General features: G+C 32.0%; 1 protein-coding gene across 1 annotated transcript in view; it reads right to left on the reverse strand.

Annotated features, from left to right (window-relative positions):
- Nucleotides 1-27,691, reverse strand: part of LOC119833684 (cyclic AMP response element-binding protein A) — an 86,119-nt gene that overhangs the window by 13,049 nt on the left and 45,379 nt on the right. The window contains exon 2 of the mRNA XM_038357815.1: nt 2,452-2,653. Coding sequence (XP_038213743.1) covers nt 2,452-2,653 — 202 coding nt within the window. The remainder of the gene's footprint in view (nt 1-2,451; nt 2,654-27,691) is intronic.

The following is a 27,691-nucleotide window of genomic DNA, read 5'->3' on the forward strand; positions in this document are numbered from 1 at the left end:
AATTTAATAATATCATATCCAAAATTACTACAAAGTGTAATTCTTTCTTTATCTTTAGTATTTATAAAAAAAAAAATACATTAATTATAACTATCAGGTAAATTCTGATAAAAATAAAAATTCAACAAATGAATACTAAAGGAGCAGATCTTAATGTATTACCTACCTATCATGGTTATTTTTCAACCAATACCAATCACGGAGCTACACCAAAATTGATGAATCACGTTGCAATGAACCCAGAGACTAGAACTCAAGGATATTATAACTAGTCAACAAAGGTGACATTTGTACTGCAAACGCTCGAGTGAATCATCTGAGAAACGAATGACAATGGAATTTAATACAAATGCATTATCATTGCATATATCTGCAACGTTTTGTTCCAAACATTAAATTATTGTCAAAGTCATTGTATTGGTTTTTAAGAAAATCTGACAATCGATTTGTAAATTATTCGCAACTCTTTCAACTTCACATTCACTGTAAAAGGTCAAATTACAAAATATATTCCTATATTTGAACACCAATTTAAAGATAAACAAGGAGAAGATTTTTCATACCTACTACGAATACCTACCTACGAATATACACAACAATAATAATCAAATTTTTACCGTCTAAATAAAGCGTATAAAATATAGCAACGTTTATTACGACAATCGAGTTTCAATTCATTCATGACGGACGAAAACGAAAGTCGTATTGTAATTATAAGTATAGCCATTGTGTTGTGGGACATTCACACGACACTTATGCGGGGGATAAACATAATCCATTATGTGCAGAACATTATGAATGTGGAAATGAACACAGAATAAATGACTGTAGTTTATTTTTTATTCAGATGTAGCGGGCCGTTGGGGCGTAACGCATTGTTGCGAGGTTTTTGGAGCGTCCCAATATCGGCCTGGGATTTTCATGTATTTTTGGTGAGCGAATGGTTGTTCTACAAAAAAATTTAAGATAGTAAGGCTTATTACATGTTTGAATTATTTAAGTCCTAACACATAATCTGCGTATTAAGTTTATTTCTAAAAATGTTGTATAAAATGTATAATATGTTATGACAATAAATTGTTTCTTCATAAAGTGCTAATTAATACCCGTGATAACTTGGTAGGACAAACATATTAATTTTAAACGATGAATAAGACAGTCGTCAGTTCTTACCTATGTACTAATATATAAATGCCACAAATACATTATACGATGTACATTATTAAGATTTTATGGTCTATGTTCCATTATTAACATATTTCTTTACAAGCAGAACATAATGAATGCATCATGTCAAATGACTGTAGTGTCTTACATTTATAAAATCCTTTTTATTATGATAACGATAAAAGTGTTATAATAAAAATGTATTATTTGTATACAAAATTATAAAAAACAACATATATAGAGACGAGCCACGCCTAGCTGTAAGATTTTTGAAATATTCTGTTGTTTCAGATCAAAATAAATTAGGAAAATATACCTAATTAAACAACATATTAATACATGCTTAAATGCGTCCCGATTAAATTAACAATGAATGTCGTTTCTATGAATATATCCACCGTACAGTTACTTATGAATGGAATTAGTTAATGTAAGCAAGACGTGAGAATTTTGTCTTTGAAACAATTATACATTTTATAAGTGCATTAAACCACGCACCACACGTACGCATCCACGAATTAAACAAAAGCGGAACGTATTCAACATTCACACGATCTGAGATTATTCGCGATACCATATCAAAGAACATTGTGATATGTCAAATTTAAATTATTTCACAAAGATTCGGAAAGAGATAGCGGCCGAGCGGTGGTCAGACGATTATGTGTTTAGAATAATTGTCGGTTGTCTTGTCCACGTTTACTTCATATTGCTTCCTCAATGCGACTACAAAATAACATAAAATTATGTCTTGCGTAGAACTGTAGCTTTCGTGAACTCAGGCCCTATGCAATAGTTAGATCTTGCCTTATATATTGTATGGATAGATTGATGTTTTATGATATTACATGTAACACCAATATTATAAATGTGAAAGTTTGCTTGTCATGATGAAACTACTGAACGGATTTTGATGAAATTTAATACACAGACAGGGTATGAGCTGACTTAGGTGATAAGATACTATTTATCCTGATTAAATGCTCCCTTGGGATAAAACAGGAATCATCCGGATGAGCGTCTAGTAATAAACAATTCTAATGAAAGTCATTTCATATAAGAATCTTTCTTCCGAATCGCCTATACTTTACTTTTAAGCTTTTAGATATATTCGTGCTGAAATTTGTAGAATTTATTTACATTGCAATGAAGTATACTTCATATATGCAAGATTCGGTTGAAAGTTATAGCCACAGTCTATTGCGTACAATTTTAATCAGTGACTATTTCTAGCCTTACACGAATAAGCTTGACACATGAGTTTGTATAGTATTGTGTACTCACCGTCGACTTTGGTATGGTTCGGTGAGGGCGGCGCTGACTCCACATCCGAGTGGAGGCTGTAGGAATGTTCCGTTTTGATGGGCGCTGCGCCGATAGCGGCATCCGTCATCAGTCTATCGTGCAACACCACGCCCATCTTCGAGTCGCGCTCGATAAGCCAGTCGCTCATCTCTGAGTCCTCGTCCAGTACATCTTGCATCTCCTGTGAAAGCGTCCAATATTAGTTAATCAGCTGAAAGTATACATGGTTGACATTCGCATAGTATATTTTTGTATCATGTACGATGATTTTTTCGTATCATAAAAAAAAAGTTATTATAATATGTATTTGTAGAATATTTCAATTCGATTAATACGTCAATATATTATGGTTATACAACTGTCTGTGTTCGGCCTCAAGTCATATTTGATTCAATGATCTGAAATTACAATTTGAGTCTTTATGCGCTTTTACTAATGAAAAGGTTATAAAAATAGCAATAAATCTTCATTTGACCATCTGAATTTGAAAAATCTTATTTTCATAGGTATTTCCTTTGAATGTTAACTACTTATGACATTTAAATATATAGAAGAAATCTCTTAGAATAGTTAAGGCCAGTGTTAATCTGATAATATGAGTAAATTGGTTACAGTTAATGTTATACAAAGAATACAATATAGTAAGCGCGTAATTGTTTTGTGAAAACTTGATGCTGCGAGCCCCCTGTGGCGAGCCTCTAACTATATTTGTGAAGACGGTCAATAAACTACGGCTCTTACATTATAAATATAGTTCTCTGTATTGATGTTTTTTTTTCTCTAAAAGCTTTTAACGTTAAACACCAATGTTAACGGTTGGTCAATGAATTACATTTACGTAATAGTTTGACCAAATATACAAAAAAATGGAATAAAGTTCGCACTTTTTCTTTAAATATCTATTTAGGTATTCAAATAACTGGATGATTAGTAACTTACAGAGGAATTATAATGTCTAACGTCTGTAATCGTTGAATTCATTAAAATAATTACAATCACAGGTTGAAGGTTAACAAAACAATAGTCATAAGTGGTCATAATTCGTGAACATTCACGATATAGCGTAATAAGTAAAACATATGAGGTCATTACCACGATAATTCGCGCCTCTAGCTTGTGGCCCTCACCTTGGCAATGAGAGACGCCTCAAACAGATTGCGATCCGGCGACCATCCGTTTTCATAGAACAGATGCTATTTTATTGTTTTTAGATAGTTTTGATAATAAAAAAGAAATACTCATGCTTTCCTTAGCTTTATTAAAAGGTCTAATCATGGAATCTCTATTAATATCACAGTTGAAGTGGTGAGTCCTTAAGATACTTACATAACAATGATGTACATTGTTAAAAATGCATAAAAAGATGAAATACGGAATGTCATGTCCAAACATCGCTCGATCTCGATATTATATAAATTCACTATCAGTCTACACAAAACACACAATCGATGAGTGATTCATGAAGATGAATTTCAACAATTAGTCTCTTAGCTGTTAGATTCAGCCTTTACGTCAAGCAATGTCCGCCGAACACGGTCAGCGAACCCTGACGGCGGCGGACTGCTGATGAGGTATATCATGGTGAAGGTAGACTGCCTAATTTGTTGCTGTACGCCGTGGGCTGTTTTGAATGTTTATGGGCGTGGATTCTCTGCCGGTGACTGTATGGTTACGCTTGCGTGATTACAATGAAGATAGTAGTTCATATTATCAAAAAAGTCTAAATAGGCTTTTAATGTTTCAATTATTTTCACATTACGTATCTAGTGTGCTATTTGAGGTTTAAAAAGGTAGAAGAAGGTGGGGTTTTATAAAAGAATATGCTATGATTACACTTTGTTATAATATAAAGTTAATACAAATTATATAAAAAATGAAACAAAAACGATCATAGGTCTAGTGGGCAAGCATATTTATACATTACTAACCGCGCCCCGCGGTTTTATCCGCTTAAGTCCGTATCCCGTTGGAATATCGGAATAATATTGGAATAAAGTTGCCTATATGTTATTTCAGTTGTCGAGCTGTCTATGTACCAAATTTCATAGCAATCGGTTCAGTAGTTTTTGCGTGAAAGAGCAACGAACAGACACATCCTTACAAACTTTCGCATTTATATTAGTAGGATAGTAGGATAGGATTCTGATTTTTTATGTTCTTCACAATAAACTATCATATTAACAAACACTGCCACTGAAAACTAAGCGTTAACTTCGGAAATGTTTTCCGATTAAAGTGTCGGGGGTAACGTACAGGCTGGTCCGCGGCGCTGACACTTGTGGGAAATACCGAATTGGTAAAAGGACGTGATAGAAATTCGCAACACATTCTTTGGGTTTGAGTGACAGCGCCGGCATGACATTTTTATGAGTTGACAGTATCAGCGCAACAACGTGTACGTATTTTGTATGCAAACGATATTTCGGCCGTGATATGCGCTTTTTATTAGATTTTGTTGGACATGCGCTTCAATTGTTGTTGGAGATTGATCCATTATTTTCTAAACAGCAAGGCACTAATAATCATAACACGTTATTTTTTCAGAAGTCATACGAAGCTGCTTTTTAAAAAAGAAACAATTGAAGTCTGAGTGCATAACCGATATAATAAATGAAAATATTTAATAATAGCAGTGCGCCCCGGCCTCGCCCGTGATACATGTATAGCCTATGTCACTCAGCGAAGTTGCAGCTTTCAAATCGTGAAAGATTTTTAAAATCGATCCAGTAGTTTTTGAGTTTATCCATTATAAACAAACAAACAAAAAACAAAAAAGTTCTTCCTCTTAATAATATTAGTGTAGATTGAGTTTGGTGTCGGAGGTGTTACTAGCTACCACTAATATTAAATTACTATCTCTCAACACTTTCCAATTTCAGTGGTCGCAACGGATAGTGACGTCGGTTAGCAAGCTTATAGTCATTTATTATTAATTGTTATTTGACTAGATTAGAGTTGCCTTTTCATTTGTTTTTAAGAGATTTTAAAATAATTAAGACTTACTGAGGATCGTTTTTCATAGACATGACCAGGAAACTATCACCTACTTTATAAATTTAAGACGAAAATTTATTATATTTGATTTCGGCAATTGGCATCCATGTCTTACATAATCGTTTTTCTATTGCTCTGGCTTTGAAATAATACAAATTTTATGTTTTGATTACCAATTTCAAAGCTGGGTTGATGAACAAAATGCAAAATCCTTGGCACTACAACAAATTGCAAATACTAATAAAACAATAAAAAATAATTAATAAATAAATTTTAACGTTTATTATTACCAACCTTTGAAATCGTTAAACAAATACCACATTAATGGCGAACGACGCATTCACACGTCACGACTAGCGAAATGAAAAGGTCAATGGAATAAAAACGTAATTATACGAATTGAATAGTTTTCGAAATCAGTAGTTTCGTGACTTGCCCGTTTGCACGTTGAAAAAAATCTCGCATTCAATTTGCCTATTTACTATGTATAATAGGACATTGAACGCAAAACTAATAGATGTGTTCAATTGAAAGTTGTGTAGTGTTAGATTACTAAGTCTTAAAACGAATTCAGACGGTATATTATTTACTAGTTTTAAAGGGGTCAAAACATGCCTAAGCTGGAAGTAAAAAGGTTTTAAACACGACCCTTTTAAAACTCGTTGATTCATTTTTCTCTCAGTTAAAATTTTGACTGGAATTACATTAAATCTTGTAAATGCCTGAGATGAATTCATGTACATAAAATAATTCATAGATTTTTAAATTCTATTTTGGTAGCTTGCTTTTTAGTTTGATCTATTTAATGGATGTAATTATAAAAAGGTAATATGTCTTTGAAACTTGATATGAATTTGATTTTAAGCACACTTATTAAGAACAAATAAAAGATTTCTTCAATCAATTCACTTCGGAAGGAAGCCGCTTTCTGATGAATTAAAAACGCAACATCAAGCTTTGTTTACCGATAGATAAAATTAGAATACAATTCGTTTCCAATTTTTCATTTCCAAACTTCGATTTATATACATATATACTTACCTGTCTATGTTCAAATGTCATAATGTAATTATTGCTAGACATTGCATTGTCATCTGCTCACAAAAGTCGAGTCAGTCCGTTATGTAAAGATTGCACTAAAATTCGCAATCAGATTTGAGATGAAACTATTGAGTGCTTTAGGTATTTGACCGTAATGATTGGCGGATATTATCGATAAGTCTAGACTTGCTTTATTTCAGGTTACTGTCTTCGATTACCTTTAAATTTTTGAATTGCATAAATCGATAAGATCTCGCATTTTGTTTGAGTGTTGGTTGTTATTTCTTGGTCTAGTCGAAATAGATAAATAAGCTTTATGTAACTTTTTTATTGTTCTTTTTGTGGTGCCTATGATTACGAGATATAGAATCACTTGGTACATTGATGATGCTGATTTCATAGAAATTCCGCGGTAGTACCTTACAGTGAGTCTTATTCACATTTTTTCTGCCGTTTCAGAGATTAGCCTGGACAAATAGATAGAAAAACAGATGGAGCTTCAATAAGTGAGTTCTTATTTTAACAATTTTTTAAATACGTTGTAGCTATTAAACACTTGGAATTATTATTTAGAAATGACAGACATGCATATTAATACTATTCAAGTGTATAGATTGAGTGTCTAACAATCAAATGTCAAAATAATATTAGTTAACACTAAGAAATTAACATGTAAACAATAGCATCACATTGGTCATCATTATACAATAATTGTGCTTAGTTTTAACAAATTTTGTATCGCCGATCAGCAATAAAACTTTATTTTCAACACTATATGTTTTTTTACCTTTGTCCAGTGCATACTAGGCCAACAATCAACGATCTTGCATGCAGGGAAAAGTGGACCGTATTACACAAGCGCACTGCAGCATTTCCAATACCTCATATTGACCTATAAATCATCGCAAAATTGCATTTTTGTCTAAGCAATAACTTATGCAAAGTAATGTGCTGCGTTCGCGCTTACGTAAAATACAAGAAAATAATGAGTAATTGCTTTTACATTTGCAGGTGTTTTCTGTACATTGGTTTTCACTTGTTTTAATTTTTATCTGATCCGAATTGATTGCTAAAACATGAATTACCGATTAGTTGATACGTTTATTATTGTTTAATATAGACTTATAGATAAAGCTATAGTTATAAATAGACTAAAAAATAATGAACATGGAAATTAAGAATATAGGAAGGCAGATTGAACAATAAACATCGCCTGAATGGACAACGATCATTGTTAATTGAAATAGATAAATAAACATAAAAGATAATAGGCATTAGGTATATTAGGTAGGTAATGAAGTAAATTGCAGACGAACAAAATATTTGTAAAATTTACTATTGCTACAAATAAACCGTTCCTGTTCAAAGTTATATTATATAACCGAAAGCCTTCGTCTATAAAGAATAAAAAAAAAAAAAATTAAATTCGATACAGAAGTTCCTAAGGGTGTTTACTGTGTAAGGGATAAAGAGGGCGGATGTTGCAACGCGCTCACGAACTAGTTTCGCTTGTCAATACAGTTGCATAACTCTGTAATACCGTGCGTGGCCCGATTCCGATGTAATTCGCAGCTTCTTATATTGTTATGTGTCTGGGACATTCTATGGAGCAATTAATACATGGATAATAGGGCAACACTGATCGTATGTAGGGCGACGCAATTTGCATGCAATTTTATAATAAACTTGATTAAAGTTCGGTAAATTACCCTGCCTTTCTCCTTTTAAGTAATATTTTTTCACACGTTGTTTTGCTTGCATGGAAGAGATCACTTGTATGTGATGGGGCCGCCTTTTGTGTTTTATTACTTAGTATGTTTTTTTTTAGTGTAGATATCGATCGTTGCTATGTTGGCTACACACTAAAGTGTTTAAAATATAAAAACTAAATCAGAAACGACTTGACTTATATCATTTTTCATTGCATTAGAATTATTTTATGAATTCAATCGTATAATTTCATTGAATAATAACTTTACACCATATGATATTTTCGAGGCTCATATATTTAAAGGCATTTTAAAATTCCAGTTACAAAAGAAACTGCTAATCAAATAACAGAACGGCCTAATAGCTGTTTAAATAATACATACTTAAGCGTTGATTATCCGAAGCCGACATTTTAAATTCACAGTAATGCCTTTACTTAATATAATCATCAAGTCACTAATTATTATGTTTCTTTTTGTGGTTTCTATGTCTTTTAAGGGTTTACCTTGTTTTCCAGTACATTAAACCGCTGGGCGTAATAATGTTTTTAAACCACGTTTTGTATTTGTTTACCACTAGTCACTACACTTAGTAGGTCCAACGTAAACTTTTTTTCTTTTATAACATCACTACTTTTCACATGCATCTATGAAAATATATCATGCAGTGTAATATGAAAGAAGTATATCACTACATAGCATTCATAAATTAATGTTATAATTTTGTACGTCGATCAGGACGCTATCATTTCCTGTACGGATCGGACCCTGATCGAGCTAGACCCCACCTAGATACGTTATATGTCTCTGCTAATACTTCCACGAAGTATTTAACTCCCATGTACCAATTTACTCGCAATATAGAATTCTTGTCATCTCAATAAATCAATACAGCTGTATTTGAGTATCTTAATTACTATGTGTTTTTAGAAATGGAACACTTTACGAATACATTATCTATTGAAGAACAAAATTAACAAAGAGTAGATGCATGGAACAAATTAATAAAGTCTGTATACATATCTGTCTCATTTATTATTTTATGTATAATTTTAGTCATACTTTATAGGATAGAGCGTATAATTTAGTTCGTTATCGCAAAACATCTATTCGAAAATTATCTCAATTCAACCCGCATTTGTAGTAATCCGATACATTTTGTCGCGTTGACGCATTGTTTTTCAATTGTTTCTAGAAAAATCCTAACAATGGTTACATTACTACAACAATCCTTCGCTATTAATCTTTAAGCAGTGTTGCCTGAAGATATGTAATGAAACCGGACTTTAAATCTTACGTTTAATCTATATCGAAGCCAGTGCTTGTCAAAATGTATATTACAATTCCTTTTTTTTACTTGCATCTTACGTCTTTGGTATTTTTTTTCTAGAAAAGTGTAAGAATCTTATTTAAATCTTGTGTCAATTTGTCAATCTTATATTATAATACTCGTAAGCTTTGTTAATATATGCTAAATCGTTTTATTTTATAATAGCCTAATGGTCTATAACATTCAACGAGTCCGTCCATATACAACGGAAAAATAATTTTTGAAATCTTAGGTCAGATAAATGTCGTCCCTGTGTCTTATACATTAAAATCGCTTATCGTCCCAATGATATAATTAATACCATTGCCAATCACATAGCTTACGCGTTTACCATGCATACCTTGTTATTCATCCTGTACTATTTCAGCGATGTATTCTATTCAGTAATGTTTCGAAAGCTGTGTCTATAGAGCCTTAAGGTACGGCCATTGTTGAGAAGCAGATGAATTGTAGTGATTAGACAACTTTCCAGACATAGCGGTACATGCGAACAATAGGAGTCTGTGGCTAAAAGTGACGTCAACACTGATTAATGTAATGAGTACGAATTTGGATATTTTCAAAACAATTAGTTGAACAAAACCATTATTTTTAAGTATGAACGTATATATACAGTTAAAGAGTTGTTGCTTTTAATGGACTTTATTAAAAACAGTCAGGAAAAAATATAAAGCTTATTAGCTTTAACGAAGGTATATTTTTTTAATTTTTGCTATTGCAATAGCGACTAAAAAAAAGTTTATATTAATATGTATTATCCATTATAAACAATAATGTCGCTGTGTCAAACCGTTTAATATTATTACCATATAATACCCCAATTTGTACGAAAATTTTAAAACAACGATTCATAAAATTTTATGGTTTGTATCTCTTTTCAGTGCTCGGAAATCGGAAAGAATTATGTAAATGTTAAACGTTCTGGTTTACGATCTAGGTCGTCTAGATATTATTATAAGATTCTTCATAAGATCTCGAAAATCAAGGGTAACTACACTCACCATCAATCGCTTTTTTCTTTAAACAGGCCGTTTATATTTTATTAATAATACGTTTAAGTGTTTTCACAAAAAAGCCCGCTGATTATCTTGAAAATTAAATACTTTACCTTCTGTATAGTGTTGTTATTGCTCTTATCTGTTTGTATATTAATGTATATCTTATAGTACGGTATAATTTCTTATATTATTTAACAGCTATGTACCAATTTACCTCTCCTAAAATTTTTATTTATTTCAAAAGCCGTATACACAATATTTATTAATATTCATACCTAATCTCTGATAACCGCTACTTCTAATCGAATCAAACGATTACAGGCCCATATCGTGTACTTCAAATTGGTCTCGTAAAAAATTGAAACGTACCCTCAATGGTGACCGGTCCAAAGTGAATGTCTCATGAAATATCATGCGCAAGGAATGGGAACATTTTTTGTGAAATCTACTTTCACCGGCCGATAGTGGGTACGTATCCGGCTCGTATTGAGTGTTATCTCGATCGGTGCACATTTGTAAATGCTCTATATATAGATAATTAGCTTGGCGAATAGCTGAGGTTTAAAAGGACAAGCTTGCGTTTAGCGTTTGGTAAGTGATGCAGGAATTAGCGTGGCTGGAATATTTTCATCTATTTGAATACTAATGAGTCAGCGTTGTGTGAATTCATGTGTAATATCAATTAAATACGTGATTTATTTGTGACACGAAATGTAATGTATTTACATCTATCTACAAAGGATAATTTATCATTTACAAATAAACTATGCAAGTTTTACAAATGTGAAAATTTAGATATGATGTAATGTAAGTCGATATTCAGCACAAATAGGCCAACGTACAATGGACTAAAATAGGTCTAAGTAGTTCCAAGAACTATATTAAAGAGAACATAACTTATTGTATGAATTGTTACCGCTGCATTGGCCAGAATACACGGAGCAAGCAACATAACGAAACTAATATAATGTAGGTCACATTCTAATAAATCCGGAGAATTCAATAAATCGAAATGTTCTTAAATATAAAAAACACGTTCAATGTATACTTGATAAGTATGTAACTGTTTAAATTTTAACAAAATACATTTATAGAACCATCTATAGTCTCATATAATAATAGTTAATGGATGTATTTAAAAAATGCAATAAAGCCATATGCGAAATTGGTTATTAATACTCGATTATTCAATAGCAATAAATATGTGACATGGCCGACCGAAAAGGAAAACTATTCTGGTATGAAAAGTCACTGCAACAGATAAAGCATTTTGTAACCATATTTTATTGCATCTTTTAATGTATTTAATTTATAATGGAGTGAAACAAAAAGCATTAGAGCCATGAAACCAATATATTATATATTCATAATTAAAACAATATGTTGAAAAATTTAGAAGTACATTTAAAATAATAATATTGCAAAATAATGCATATTACGGAACACCTGTTGATAGTGATAGGTTTTTAATACGCTCAGATAAACGATATGAAAGGATAAGTGAAATTTAATAAATATTTACTTAGTCATTATCTCTCTATCATGTCTGAAGATCTTCGGAACGATTACATAGATATACTGCTTATCGTATGCATCGTATATGTTTTAATATAAGAAATAAAAATTTATTTCTTATAAAACGAACGCTTATCGTTTAGAAACATATCTATCTACTAAATAACCATTAGTTTAAATATTACAAGATTTTCAACGTACAACTATTATAATTATGACTTATGTATATATAAACTGTAATTAACATTAATGCAGATTGTTAGCAAATAGCAACAAAGTGATATTATATGCCTAGGAGTAGACAGCACTTAAAATGTATATAATGTATTAGGTTATCTAAAAAGCATTTCGAAACCTGGGTGCTGAACAAATGTCAAAAGCAATGTGGGCGACATTATGTTAAAGGTCTGTGACGTCATTCACGCCATAAAATTGTCTAGACTACTATGACGTCATCGGGAAGCCTACGCCTACTTGTTCAAAAATAATTCAGAGCATTTTCATATAAAGTAAGTGGAAGTAAACATTTATGTTTGCCAAACGAAATTTTTGATCGCCGACTTGCTACATTGCTTAACGTGTGAGCGTAAAACCGAAGGGCTTGGGTTCGATTCCCGGTGGGGACGCATAATAAAACAAAATGTCTCGGTCATGCAAAACGCAGAATGCTTCAATCGATCTATTTTTTTAGGGCGAGTAGGTAACTCGTTCGTAAAAAAACGGTTTTAGCAATTGCGTGTGAAATATGAAATAAATGTAGTTAATATCAAAACATACATACAAGTATATTAAAAATAATCCTAATACCTTATATCGTAAATAGCTGAAAACTATTTGATTACAAAAATAGCGGTCAGCTATAAATACAAATAACAAAATGTACAAAGGAAATATGCGTCGGTATAAAAATAAAACTTTCTTACTTTCAGGGCCGCTCTTATTTACAAGACCGAAATAGCATGAAATCTAATTACAGTACAATCGCGTACAACTGCAAGCTATTTAGGCGAGCGAATTTTCTCCGCCCCTCGCAATTTTCCGACTGTGTGGGCTCGCGATAACCAGCGCCGCCAACGCAACAGGCAACCCGCGCCGCTGCGACACTAAACGAGTTTCAGACCGTTATATACTTATTCCCTAAATGTCACATGGGTACAGTCGAGTAAAAAATATAAAAAAATCGATTTATTTTTCGATGACCACATGAGTATGTATAATTGTAGTATAATTTAGTAAGTAATTATCTATCAGTCTATGATTCGACGTCTTATGACTAATCTACCAAAAATAAAAGTTACGAACGTTATGATGCTCTCTCCTACAAAATCAACAGTAAGGTCATTTACCTAGCAAATTTTTATACATGAATCGTCTTTTATACATTGTATACGCTTGTTTTGCAATTTCTTTGCAAATATTTTGTTAAAAGCCAATTAATGCGTACTACTTCGATGGCGTAAAAGTCAATTACATGTTATACTCAAGAGATTGCTACATCATTGAAGAAATTGAAAGGTCATAGATAAGAAATAGTGTCAATTGTAAGATATTTGAAAATATCAATATCGATACATTATTTCTATTGTATAATATGTATGTACAAGTTTAACAGTATACATTCATTAGTTTAAGATTCAATGTAAATATATTATGATAATTTAAAAACTCAGTTGCAGAAACCTCCGAAATTATATTCTTCCAGCATTTCCAATATCACAAATTGTCTGGTAGATATCACTTGTTAGTGATAAGACGACCTTTTGTACAACATTTATATGTGCTGCTTTTCTCTGTTATTTTATGATGGTTTACGTTAGAAAAAAAAGCTATAATAAAACAATAGTCGAAGTTTTCATACTTTAATGTTAATTCTTTCGCTATTTATTCTGATAAAATGCACATTAATTGGTAAACAGTTCATATTGCTTTCATTTCTGCATTATAATTTATAGTTTAATTATGTACAAATAATAAAAGGTTATGTGGTTTTCGCTATAAAATCACTTAACGGTATTATATCGATGCGATTTGATTTGGTTGATAATAAATCAATGGATATGATACATTAAAATGTTTTATTGTTTTTTTTTCAATTATAATTCTTCTATAAGGTCCGTGAAATAACAAAGTTCAATTATTTATTGATATACTCCATCAATGATAAACAGTTTCCATTCATGAAAAATACATGTTATTGCGTATTTATCGATTATGGATACGCAGCATACGACGACTAAATACATTTTTTTATCTCACGTCGCCTGTACAAGAGATGGGGCGCGTCGTGACGTCACAGGGCGCCAGTGCTATTTCTCGTTGAATTTTCTATTTTCCGCACGCCTTGCGCCGCCTGCGACACCCGATACAGATAACATGTTACCAACTATCGGGCTTCAAATTTATTAGTATATTGGTACGGGCACAGAGTTTAGTAATTTAGTTTCATGGTATTTCCTATCTTCAACTATTAAATAAATCTTTTTTATTTAAAAGCACCTTTCGTGTAGTATTTAAAATTGGTCTAGTTCTGACAAATGGAATGTATAGTTGGAAATTTAACCTGCTTATGTAATTTTCATTGTGTGACAGAATTTCGCAGAAATGGCAACGTTATTGATTTTGGCGGGTCTTATTAATAATTTTAAATGAAAAACCTACATGCAGAAATTTTAACGTATTACAATACAATAATTAGAAACAAATAGTATTGTGTCAAAGTATAATATTTCATAACAATTCTAAAGCCTACTCGATTACGGTTTCCATAATAAGATTGCGTACGTAATATAATTATCCTGTATCTTTCAAACTACGCGTGTAAAAATATACTCAATGAGGCTTACATACTACTAGCTCTCAGCCCGCGGCTTCGCCCGCATAGCCGTAAATATAGCATGAATATGGTCAGATAAACAGTTACTTCAGCCATAATCTATCTATAAAATATAGATAATCCCGTGGTTTTACCTGCATATTTCCCATTCACGTGAAGTTTTCGTATAATAACTATCCTACGTCCATTATCGGGTCACAAAATATTTTTCATAATATTTCATCCAAACCGGTTGAGTGGTTTAAGGGTCAAAAAGAAACAGACATACTGAGTTACTTTCACGTGTGTAATAGTAGTGAGTATTTAATGAGGTACTATGTCTTCACCAGGACACGTTTTATTATAAAATATATTTTATAAACTTTTATACATATTCACTTGTTATATTGTTACACAAAACAACAATTTGGAATGAAATAAATATAGAAGGTAATCAATTATTCGTGTAAGTACATACTGTCGTACATAAAAACAATAAATCAAATAAAATAAAAACTTAAAACTAAAACTTATGAGCGTGGCACAGATAGGGAGACACATGCTGGGGCTGGTGCTGATAGAAACGTAAGTAAAGTATTGTAACATTTCATGTATTATTTATTCATTTTTTGTGTAACTTTCATGTAACGTGGTCTAAAAAAGATCTTATCACCCGAGTTTCTTTTATATAACAAATATATAGTAAAAACGTACCTACGATTGGCTGTCCTTCTAGATTAATAGCCCCTTTAATTAAAAACTAAAAGAGATACAGCCAGTTCATTGTAGCCAGCGATAGCAACTGATAATGGCGGCGGGAAGGAAGGAGTTATCAAACGGAAACTCATCTCAAATTGTATAACCGTGTTGCGTAAACATGCTAATCTTGGCGTTTTCATAAAAAAATCTCCGAAACTATGATTATCTCGTAATAAGCTAACTTACAACGAATCCTTTTTCTTAATATTTGCTACTACAGCTTATGTTCTTAAAAGGTACAATTATAATAACATGGAGTATGCATATTAGAAGCAAGCTGTTTCTCCTAAATACACGTTGCCCAGCAATCTAGCTAGGGAAACATCGGCTTTATATATATTGTTAACTTTAAAAATATATGCATGTATGAATATTGTTATATTATTATACACTAGCTGTGACCCGCGGTTGAAACCGCGTAAGTCCGTATCCCGTAGGAATATCGGTATAAAAAGTGCCTAAGTGTTATTTCAGTTGTCCAGCTATCTACGAAGCAAAATAGTATTATTATTCACCAATAGATGTCAGGAAAAAAAAAACACGAATAAAACACGAATATGACATTTTCTAAAAAAAATTCCTAGCTAGATCGATTTATCGCCCCCGAAACCCCCTATATACTAAATTTCATGAAAATCGTTGGAGCCGATTCCGAGATTCCAATTATATATATATATATATATATATATACAAGAATTGCTCGTTTAAAGGTATAAGATTACAAATTCGAACGAGAACAAATCACCAAACATCTACATTAAGAACTAAATCAGTCTGGTTTGAAATAACCCCCCAATATTTAACGTTTTTTCTTACCTTTCTAATAGATTTTGTGATGAATCCATGGACACTAAGTGTATATCAATGAATCCATGGTTGAGTCATCATCAAATTTAACGGTACATATTCGCGACTCGTCACTCGATCGACATATCTTTAAAATAAATTCCAATCACGTGTAGCGATATGGTTGTAGACTCAGCATCTTTAAAGCGTTTTGCGTATCTGTACCTACAATGTGTTCATATTATAATCTGTGACAGATTACAGTTGGAAGCGATTTTCACCGAGAAATATATACACCATATAAAATTTTTTTGACGTATATACGTAATTATATCTATTTACCGGGGCTTTAAATTAAATAATAAAAAATATGTTTTACATGTAACTAAATAACCTTTAAATTGTCAGAACTCGACCGAATTTAAACGGGGCCAGACGGGAGGCACCAGCTTTTGAATAAAGAAACATTAAAATCGGTTTACCTAGTCTAAAGTTCTGAGGTAAAAATAAAATAAATACAGTCCAATTGATAACCTCCTCCAAGAATATATTATACTTGGGAGAGCGAAAAACTATATACAATTATTACACGATAAAAAAATAACTAAAGATTACAATTTAAATACAAATATGTTATTGGGTATCGAAGGTATTACGCTATCATCGGAATTGGGTATTTATTTGAAATGATTGTACAAGTGTCAGATATGTTTATCTAAAGTTTCGTACACGAGCGCGTAAAAAAATAAATTATCTCTTTAATGTCGTATTAAAATGTACATATATTATTGCCTTTTCCATACTTCTTATAGCACCTTACAAAATAAATACCAATTAATATTTGCAGTTTGCTTAGAAACGGATTGCTATGAATAAGATTAAAATTCCTATGATATAATTAACACTCAATATTTTTGCACAGGTTCCAAAGGTTTCTTAGAAGCATATAACCACAATTGCCTGAGATAAGATACGCTAAAAGACTCAATAGATATTAACTTTCGATTAGACACCTGTTAAAAGCATGCGAGTGAAAATAATTCAAGGAATTGCTCAATTATCGAGTCGATCCGGTTAAAGCTGTGTGCATAGATAACACGTGTGGCCGACACACGCCACCAACTACATATAATATATGTACATGCGAATACAATATCTATATATACGGAGATAGAGCACACATCAGCGTGATATAATTTCCCATTCCTGTGTATGATGCATTGTAAACTACATACCCAATGGCCCAGATTGAAGAGTGACATTGCGCCAATTGCACTCATATATGTTTACTATTGTGATAATGTAGGCGGTTATATTTAACTGGGGCCGATGTATTGTAGTAAACTGTCAACCGTTGCCATACAGGTTGGTATTTTGCTTTTAGAATATCTTTTTAATAGATTACCCAAATTTTATTTTAAGTAATTTAAAATCTATTCTAATATTATAAAGCTGAAGAGTCTGTTTGTGTGTTTGTTTGAACGCACTAATCTCATGAACTACTGGTCCGATTTGAAAAATTCTTTCAGTGTTAGATAGCCCATTTATCGAGGCCTTCCTCATAGGCTATATATGTACCACGGGCGAAGCCGGGGCGGACCGCTAGTAATACATAAAATGATGTAATGATACAACATATCAAGACATTAAACCCTTTACTTGTCTCGAAAAAAAATCAGAAATATTATAACCAAATGTGTTTTAAAAAAGGCATTACATAAAATATAAGAGGACATAAATTAAAAAAGGCATTACATGATATACGCGTACATTCGCACTATGGTAGGTGATATTTATGCCACGATAAATCAGTGGAAATGATAGATACTAAACAAATATGCTAAACATACATCACAAGGAAGCCCACATCAAAATATTATAAAGCGATCATAATAAACGCGATGCACCGGTCGTCGGCGCAGAGCAATAAATCTAAAGTGCATTTAGCACACGGCCTGAGCCGCTGTTAATCGGATCACAAACGTCAGAACACGTGGGATTACGTGTTAGCCCCTGGAAACACGTGGAGAGTTTTTACTGTATATGGGAAACGTATTTTGCTACTGAAAGATAATTATAACAGGAGCAAATTTTTCAATACATGCATAATAATAATAAAACCAAAAGATCAGTAAAGGAAGGAGTTTATATTTTGGATTTAAGTAGAATGCTCCCTGCTTCAATGTAAATATGAATAAGATGTATTATTCCTTGTATGTAAAAGTTAATATCGAACCGATATTAATAGATAGATTTCAGCTTCTAACAAACTTTTAGCATTTGCAGTTCCACTGTGTACAGAATAACATTCTCGAAAGCGGCCTTACGGGGCGTGAAGGAATGCGAGTTGCAAGTGTATCCCACGGCCCGTGTATTGGGACAGACGGTGAGCCACGTCCCACGAATTTGAATATATACAGACATAGATTATTGCCAAACGGGAATATAAATTAAGCCGCACATTTTTATTATAAAAAGAGTATGCAACCAGAGCTATTATAGGTTTACTAAAATAATTACAATGTGATTGGAAGCAACTAAATGGAGATTTTCTTTTATCATTTTATAAGTCAATGCTATAGTAGTTTTCAATCATGGATGAATTTGTTTGTATTGTAATATAACCACGTTCATATTACAATGCCCCGATAATCGTAATATAATTTTCATAGTGCAATATTATAAAATTATGTTGGCATGGAGACACTAGATGATTTTATTTAGATATGGTCTAAGATGAAGCGTGTTTCCCTTAAAGCTACCAGTTCACTCTATGCTCGTACCCCCATATTATACACGTCCAAAAACAGTTCTTTTTATTTTTGCATATCAAAGATGTAGGTATACGAATATCAAATACAGGAGTAGGTAGCTATATATCGAACAATTTATCAGGATAAAACACATACAGTTTACTCAGAATCTTAAATTTGGCGATATTCGAAATACGCTTATTATTCAGCGTCCATGTTGAACTGATTGGACTATTTGCATATAACGAAAACAATAGATGCGTGATAATTGGACCCGTGTGCTGTGAATATGTGAATGAGAAACATGTGCATAGTATGTTGTCTGGTTAAAATGATACTTTTTAGAGTAAAATGTACGCTTCTACAATAACTGTTTATTGGTTAATAATTATAACACCAATTACATTACGCACGTAACGCAGCGACACAATATATATATATTAGGAAAAACCTTTTGGCGAAATTTTTGTATACGAATCTAAAACAGTTAAAGATAATACCGGAAGTAGACGACTATCCTTTAAATCATTCGTTAATTGTTAATAAATTATGGAGGAGCATGTTTCTTGAATAAGATGATTAATTAACTAATTAAAAGCGAGTTTCTCATGACCAACCCACTATAATAGTCCATTGGCTAGTATTGACTTGTTATAAGGCAAACTAGGCAATTCGTTAGCGTAAAAGCAAAAAATACCTCACAACTTGCAATCGGCCATTTACAGTTATCAGTTTAATAAATTGTTGAGTAATATTAGCCACGTTCATATCGTATGAATGTTGCTTATATTGTAACAGTATTATTTTAAACTGTCAAACGAGAGAAGTAAATAAGTACATTAGATTAACTAGCTGCATACCGCAATTCCCAATTTCATGGACACATACATCTTGTTTGATTTCCACGGAAAAAAAATAAAATTTTATTACTAATTTATTGCTATATAAAAGATTTATTTTAGATTTACGTTCTTTTAAGGTGAGGTTGGTGAAGTCCAAACACTTATATGGAATGATCAGATCATAGCCATAATTAATTCAAAATTAATTCAAAATTTTAAAATTCGCTTTTTAGTTATCATATTTTCATCAATGATTAGCAATTAGCAATAGTGGACGATGTTGCCCAAGGGGAACTTAATGTGGAATAATTACGAACAATTCTTATACTCATCCTACTTCTCAACATACTATTAAGTGGGTATTTTTGATATTTACATTATAAATAGATCAAAATTTGTAAAGAAAATGTCTCATATTATATTACTACGTGAAACCTTATTTCTTTATTTAAAACTTAAAATATATTCAGATCATAATCTCTTTTTCATGTTTCATATCCAAGACACAAAACGTGATAGGACAATTACTTTAACAAATTTGCTGATTAATATAAAAATTAAAAAAAACTTTTAATATTATCACGTAAAAGAAATAAATAAAAACGTCAACTCAAAACAAGATAAAACAGGTTCAACGAAATTCGCACTGAACTAAATATAAAACGAATGCATTCTCGAACTTAATTTCTGTAACAGTCGGAGTTGCATAAGTAAAAAATTTCATTAAAAGCCAGTTGTTAATATCAATCGCTGAAGGTTTATACAGGTTCTGTCTCGCTCTTATAATCGAGCAACAGGTTGCGCTATCTCTTTTTCGCAAGGTATTTGTGTCCAACGGGACGTGAAGCTAAGGCCTGTCGTGATCGTTTTGTTTCTATGATGCGGTACACGCTAGCACTCAAGGTCTACCTTTCTTAAACAGGGTTGTCATTAAGTTTATCCAAAAATAAAGATGCATTTTAATGGAAACATAAGAACTATTATTAGTTAAGTTTCGGTTCATTTATACACTTATATCTTTCCTTTCTTCCGTCACGATCGCCCCGTGATAGAAACGGATTCTGCCAGCTATCCTCTCCCTCTTTATAACTGACTTAAATGATATATTATAAGAGAAAACTGTAAATTTTGGATGAAATCTGTTAGCATATTTAAAATCGCTATTAGAAGATTATTTGGGGCTAAGTTCAGGAAATGTTTTGATTACATTTTCCCATTATCTTTTTGGAAAATGGAGCTATAATATCATGGATGCATGCCCTAACTTTCAGTGAATGAGATGTTAAGAACGTAAGTAAACAATCTGTCAAACAAATGGCCATGGGTACACTCATCCTTTCTTCCAAGGCTGCATAATTTTATTGAAAGCTCTACGATAATTTCCAAGAATTGATTTATATCGATTTAAAATGTTCTGTTTACGCCTATTATGTCTATAGTAAAATTAGAGGAAACAGTTCTTTTTTCTCTTCTATTTTAGGAAAATTTAAGCCAAATTAACACTGAATAACTTCTACATTTTATAACTGGATCTACTGATATAATTGTGGCCCCAAAAAGTATAAAAAATACACCTGTACTGGGATAAAAAAAGCCGAAAAAACCTTCAAATTTTTAACTTGATATCAGAATACTCTTTGCATTACTCCCATAAGCCATTCGTAGAGCGACTTATTTTTAGATCCGCTGGCCTTCGCCTTGTTCTGCTATACCAGGTGATACAACTTTTTTATCATTCAACAGGTCTGGGAAAGCGATGGAGGCTATTCTGATGGCCAGCTTTCTGAACTGGATATCTACTCAGTAATATTGCTTAATGGTTTTTAAGGTATGTTTATGGGTGTAAAATAGGTCCGCTTTTTGCGATAAGTTCTTTTAATACTAATGTTTTTTGATCTTTCCAATCGACTTCAAAAAAAAGATGTGGTTCTCAATTCCCCTGTATATTTGTGTTTGCTACCGTAGAACTTTCAACTGGGTGTACAGATATTGATGATTTTTTTATATTTAAAAGCCTTGCCTCCCGGTTGGTCCTATTTAAATTTGATCTAGTTCAGAAAATTAAAAGCAGTTAAATATTACGTCGTGTATTCACATATAATAGCAGAATAAAATTTGTTACGTAAATAATTTCCGTATTTTAGAAAAAATAAAACTAAATATACACATTTATTATATTACTGACCTTTATATCTAAACACTTAGATAACAATCAATTGAATAGGTATTTAAACACAAAAGACAATATAATAAACTTGAAGACAATGTTTAATCAGATCAATATCATCAATGGCATTGATCGTGGAAAATAAGGTCGAATAAGGGTGATGTATAAATAAAAATTATTATTATTTAATACACAGTTTAAATGATGATGACGTTTCCGAAGCGACAACAGAGCTTGCGGCACTCATTTATTAGAGAGAAAAATTCTTATAATCTGGCAACAAATTGTAAATTACAAAAAAAAGTATAGTCTTACTTTTCATAATTTGTAGCTTTGATGTTTACTTATTCAAGAATATTAAAACTAACTGGAATTGCATAAGAATAGATGAAAAGCGCAGTAAATCTTGTATTTCTGTAACATAGATAATTTGACCTAAATTAATCCACAACGCTCACAATGCAGCATTGTTTGTAGAGCGTCCGTAAAAGAACTGTCACTACGTCTGTTTATATTACAAATACTTGTTATTTCTATCTGTTGCTTATTACAACTTTGACAATATTGAATATTGTTTAGATTAAATTTCTTACAGGAGGGTAAAATCACATCAACTTAACAGACGTGATTTATATTTTAAGAGTCAGTTATATTTTGTTATATGTCATAAAACATTGACAAAATCTTAGTCAATTACAAGTAACATTATTCATTGCGCATCTATATCTGTAATGTCTATAATATGTGAGATTTAATGTATACTACAGAACAGAATCACATTTTGGATTAGATATATATCGGAGAAAAATTTTTCGCTCCTGGTCAAAAACGAATACTCTGTTGCTTTCTAAAGCTATAAAGAGTTGATGAAATTTTCCTCAAATTTCTTCTCAGAAGCAAAAACTGCAACGGTAAGATGGTATTCATTGTGATGATGTTTAACAGTAAACTATCGATGGAGTAACGGTGTCCGAATACTATAGTTAGTCGTGATGGAAGTCCGGTTCTATGAAGGCATTATCAATTAAAGATCGTAAAAAGCGTTGAGAGGCATTACTGCGTGCCAGAATTTAGGTGAATAATCAGCACGAAGCGCTTTAACAGTATGTAATTGAATTCATTTTTGCTTATTTATTTCAAAGTTACAGCATTAAATAATGAGTCGAGCTGTTTATCGTGAATATTTCGAAGCATTTGCTTATGGCTTTTAATTTGATCAGGAATTTTAAACAAAATTATTTCAATTTGTGTATCAGTTTGTGTTTTCTTGTTTCTATATCTAGTTGGATACTCTAGGTCCACAACGAGGCTGTATGAATGACCGAAACTTTGTTTTCACGTTATATGTATATTTAATTGAAATATAGACACAGTCTAAATTTTAACAAATTGTATCATTGTTTGAAAGTTAATTAGCAACGCAAAGGTGTTCCATCAGTCTGGTGATTCAAAGTAAATTATACTGAAAAATCTGGTTGCTAAAAAAAAAAAAAATCCGTAAATAAATTACAATTTGTAATTCAATTTAAAATGGCATTAATTAAGCATCTGCTGTACTTCTTATATGTTTATCAAAACTGTTTAAGTTTTTGTATGTATGTTTTCATATAGAAACTATTGTAAGAAAGAAATCTGCATCATGCTGCATCTTCACTGAGTGACATATGCATATTATGTACCACGAGCAAATCAGGGGCGAACAGCTTTGTGTGTAACATGTTAAATTGAAATCACGGCTTAATTTACTCTATAACTATACAGGGAAGGTGCTAATCTATTAATACTCTTTGTTTATATACGTGTTGTTTTAAAAATTGCAATCAAGTATAAAATGATGATAAACTTACAAAAACGTGCAGTTCATTGACTCTTGAATCATCGTTGGCAGTTTGTACTTACCTGAAAAAAAAAATGATTTATTACTTTGATTGTAAAGATAAGGTAATAAATATAAAATTTATCTTGATCTAATTTATCTATATTTAAACGGTGTCGCTATCTAACAAGTTTTATGACCTAGGAATTATTTATTTACTATGTTTACATCATCGTACAAAGAATTTCAATTTTTTTGAAATGCTGCTTCGATTTTTGACGGATGGTAGCACTTTCTACTCAGGCTAAATAGCAACTGAATAACTTGCGTTTACCATGTGGAAAAACAACCCACGTCATATAAAAAAGAAGCAAAAAAATTTGGAACCCAAAAAAATACGATAGAATAAACTACAATAAATACATTTTCAAATACATAATAATATTAATAAAATATAATTCTATTGTTATATATCCAATGTGGATATATCTTAATGTTATCCAGTGTTTCACCTTCAAATATATTTGAACATGTTTTGTACCATTGTCGACATTGTAACAACCCGTAATAAATAAAAAGCAAATATTCATTCAAGTGTTAAGTTCCAATATTTAAAATATATGGATTTAATTTAATATGGTAAATTAACAATTTATTAAAGATTTTATTGGAATTTAATAAAATGCACATGCCTTTAGAATTATTTTTTGAAGAGCTTTTTCCCATTTGTGTCCAAAAAGCTTTAATTAAATGTAAGTAAATGTAAGAAAATGTAAGTTCGTTAGTACATCGTATCAAATTAGGAAAAATCAAATCATTTAAATTTCGTTCAATAGTGAAGAAAGTAACCTAATATCAACAATAGACTCTGTAGTGATTATATTTAAAAAAAATGCAAGAAATTCTCAAAATAAACTCGCAATAGCAGCATTGCGTCCGAAGCGGAGATGCGCACGATTGGGCACCTTACTCAACCAGCCGTCGCACTTGATAAAACACTAGTTTTTCTTCCCCCGTACGCACTAACATGGAAAAAATATTTTCATACCAGATGTGCCTTTTCTGTGCTTTAATTGTAGCGTTAACTAGCTGGCATTGTATTTAGAATTTAATAACCCATGGCATTCTTGAGTTATTGACTACTTTTAAGTATCCCTATTAAACTATCTATTAAGGAAAATTTAAATTTGTTGAAACTTTTAGTATAATAATTTGTTGCTACTCGTTTTTCTTCACTCAATTATATTGCAGCCGTATCCTTCGGATCTTATTGACTTAGTGATCAAAATAGTAATACCTATAGTAATGCTGATAACGCAAAAGACCTATGGATAATTTAATTTTATTGATAAGCACGTCCCAGTTGCAACTATGTAGAAAAAACGCGTTTCAGAACAAAAATTAACAGAAAAATATTTATTTATTCAACTAGACTTTCTAAAAGCAGTTTCTACCGAGATGAGCGCTTAAGAAACTCAGTTGTTCTTTTAAAAATAATAAATATGTCATAGCACATTCACGTTCCCAAACAGAGGTTCCCACACAGCGTACGTTATTCCAAGTCCTTTAATTCCCTATAGTACGAATATAGAAGTTTCCACTCCTCCGTCTCGAGGGTTACTAACCAGGCGCCACAGCTGTCGACCTTGTTACCTTACACACCTCGACGGCATTCCTCACCAACCTAGACTTACCGTCACCGAGACGTATCTCGCCAAAGAAAGTTAATGGGCATTTAAATTTAGTGGGACTATTCCATTGTCGAACAGGTTGACATTATGTGAGACCGCTGTTTCTTCCGGTTGCGGACCTTGCCTCTGTTTTAACGGACTTCAAAAAAGGAGGTTTAATTCCACCGAATATTATAATGTTGGTACATATATATATATTTTTTATATTTAGTTGCATCTAAACGTGTTATTACTGGTATAACTAATTGTTAAAGTAATTTGGTGTTACTATGTTATTATAGGTGAGACGAGTCTTTTGACTTAATGATCGACCCAATTTACATGCTTATCAGTAAAAAAATTACAATTTCCTAAAAATATATGTAGTTTTTCAAAATCAAGTCGCATATTTATTAACAGTATTGTAATCCACAAATAACTGTAAATTTAAGGTATAGTGGGAAAAATAATGTAAAATTTCAGACAAGCATTCCGATAATGCGAACACGATAAAATATTGGTATAAATCTTTTGCTAAGTCAAGTTTATTTAACCTAATTGGTGGTTGCGAAACACCGAATGATCGCCGAGATCAGCAAGCTACAACTCATAATTGAGTGCCTATCGATGTTCTGTATTGTTTGCTTAATTGGTTCTGTTTATCAATTGAGAAATATGTGGTTTCATGTCGCGACGAATTAAGGCGCATATTGCTTAAAAATGTAATGCCATGCAATTAACTGTGAAGCGGGGGCTTCGTATATATATAATAGATGATACGTTACGTTATTTTAATATAGAGTATTGAATACTGTTATTTTCCACTGGATATGTGTGAAATACTTTAACTATTGATCATGGTTTCATTCTCATAGTTGAGTTGCCATAACAGATATTGCAGCGTCTGCTATAGTCATGCTATAAGTGGCTTTATCTTCAATACTTATGGACAAGCCCATAAATTTCATAAATGATTATGGCAATAATGCAGAATGTATGTACAACACTGAATACACATCAACTTTGAACCTTATATAAATTGTTTTACAAATCAATGTAACAGTCTGAAAACAGTGCCTGCCTAAACACAGTTTATAAAACAAATCAATGAAATGTTCTTTGATAACAAGTGCCTACGATAGCCCTTTATCGGTGTAGTAATACCTCATACAAATATTCAAGCTATTTGTGTAATAGAATATTCTATAATAGCATTAAGAGAATACAGTAGGTTGTTAAACAACTTTAGCATAATTAAAATATATCAAAAATAAATGTAATCAAGGAAGGAATGTAAAACAAACAGGAACTGTAGAACTGCATACATGATGTTTCTGTTTCTTTAAATCTAAAATTGGTTATATAATACCTGTTTTCCTCAAACACGAAAACTCTCAATTACAAATACAGGTAAAATCGAGGAAAACCACATAGAATCATGGCACCAACGGTCGAAGATCTGAGAACTCAATATTATTCGTGGCTAATTATAAAAGTTCCACAACTTTATAGCAGTTGTATGGATCAGGGAAAACTTATATGCAAAGTTATAAAACTGACAAAAAATTGAATAATGGCCGCAGTATCTGTCATAAGCCGCTTTTATTAATCGTTGTTGCATACAGACGATATATGCGAATGTTGTTATAAACATTTGCAGAGGCAGGCCCGCAATGCGATGCCCGCTTTTAAGGGGTAAAGGATATGGAGAATTGACGACGGGAATAAAGGAATGGACTAGGAAGGATGAGGAAAAGGATACGGCTCTTCTGCTCCCCCACTCACCGAACGAAACACAGTAGCATGGAACTATTTCACGCCGATACTCTGTGGGGGTGATACCTTCCCCGATGCGAGCTGACCCAATCCGTGCCGAAGCGTGCTCGACTCGCACACTCTATAAAATAACTTTTTTCGTTTGTCTTTAAAACAAATAAATTTTAATGTAAATATTTTCGTTGATGTTATTGTTATTAAATTAAACTGCGCATCCGTTTGCCAGTCTGTCTATTTATGATCACTGATTG

The sequence above is a fragment of the Zerene cesonia genome, chromosome 17 (assembly GCF_012273895.1).
Source record: "Zerene cesonia ecotype Mississippi chromosome 17, Zerene_cesonia_1.1, whole genome shotgun sequence".
Taxonomy (NCBI): Eukaryota; Metazoa; Arthropoda; class Insecta; order Lepidoptera; family Pieridae; genus Zerene; species Zerene cesonia.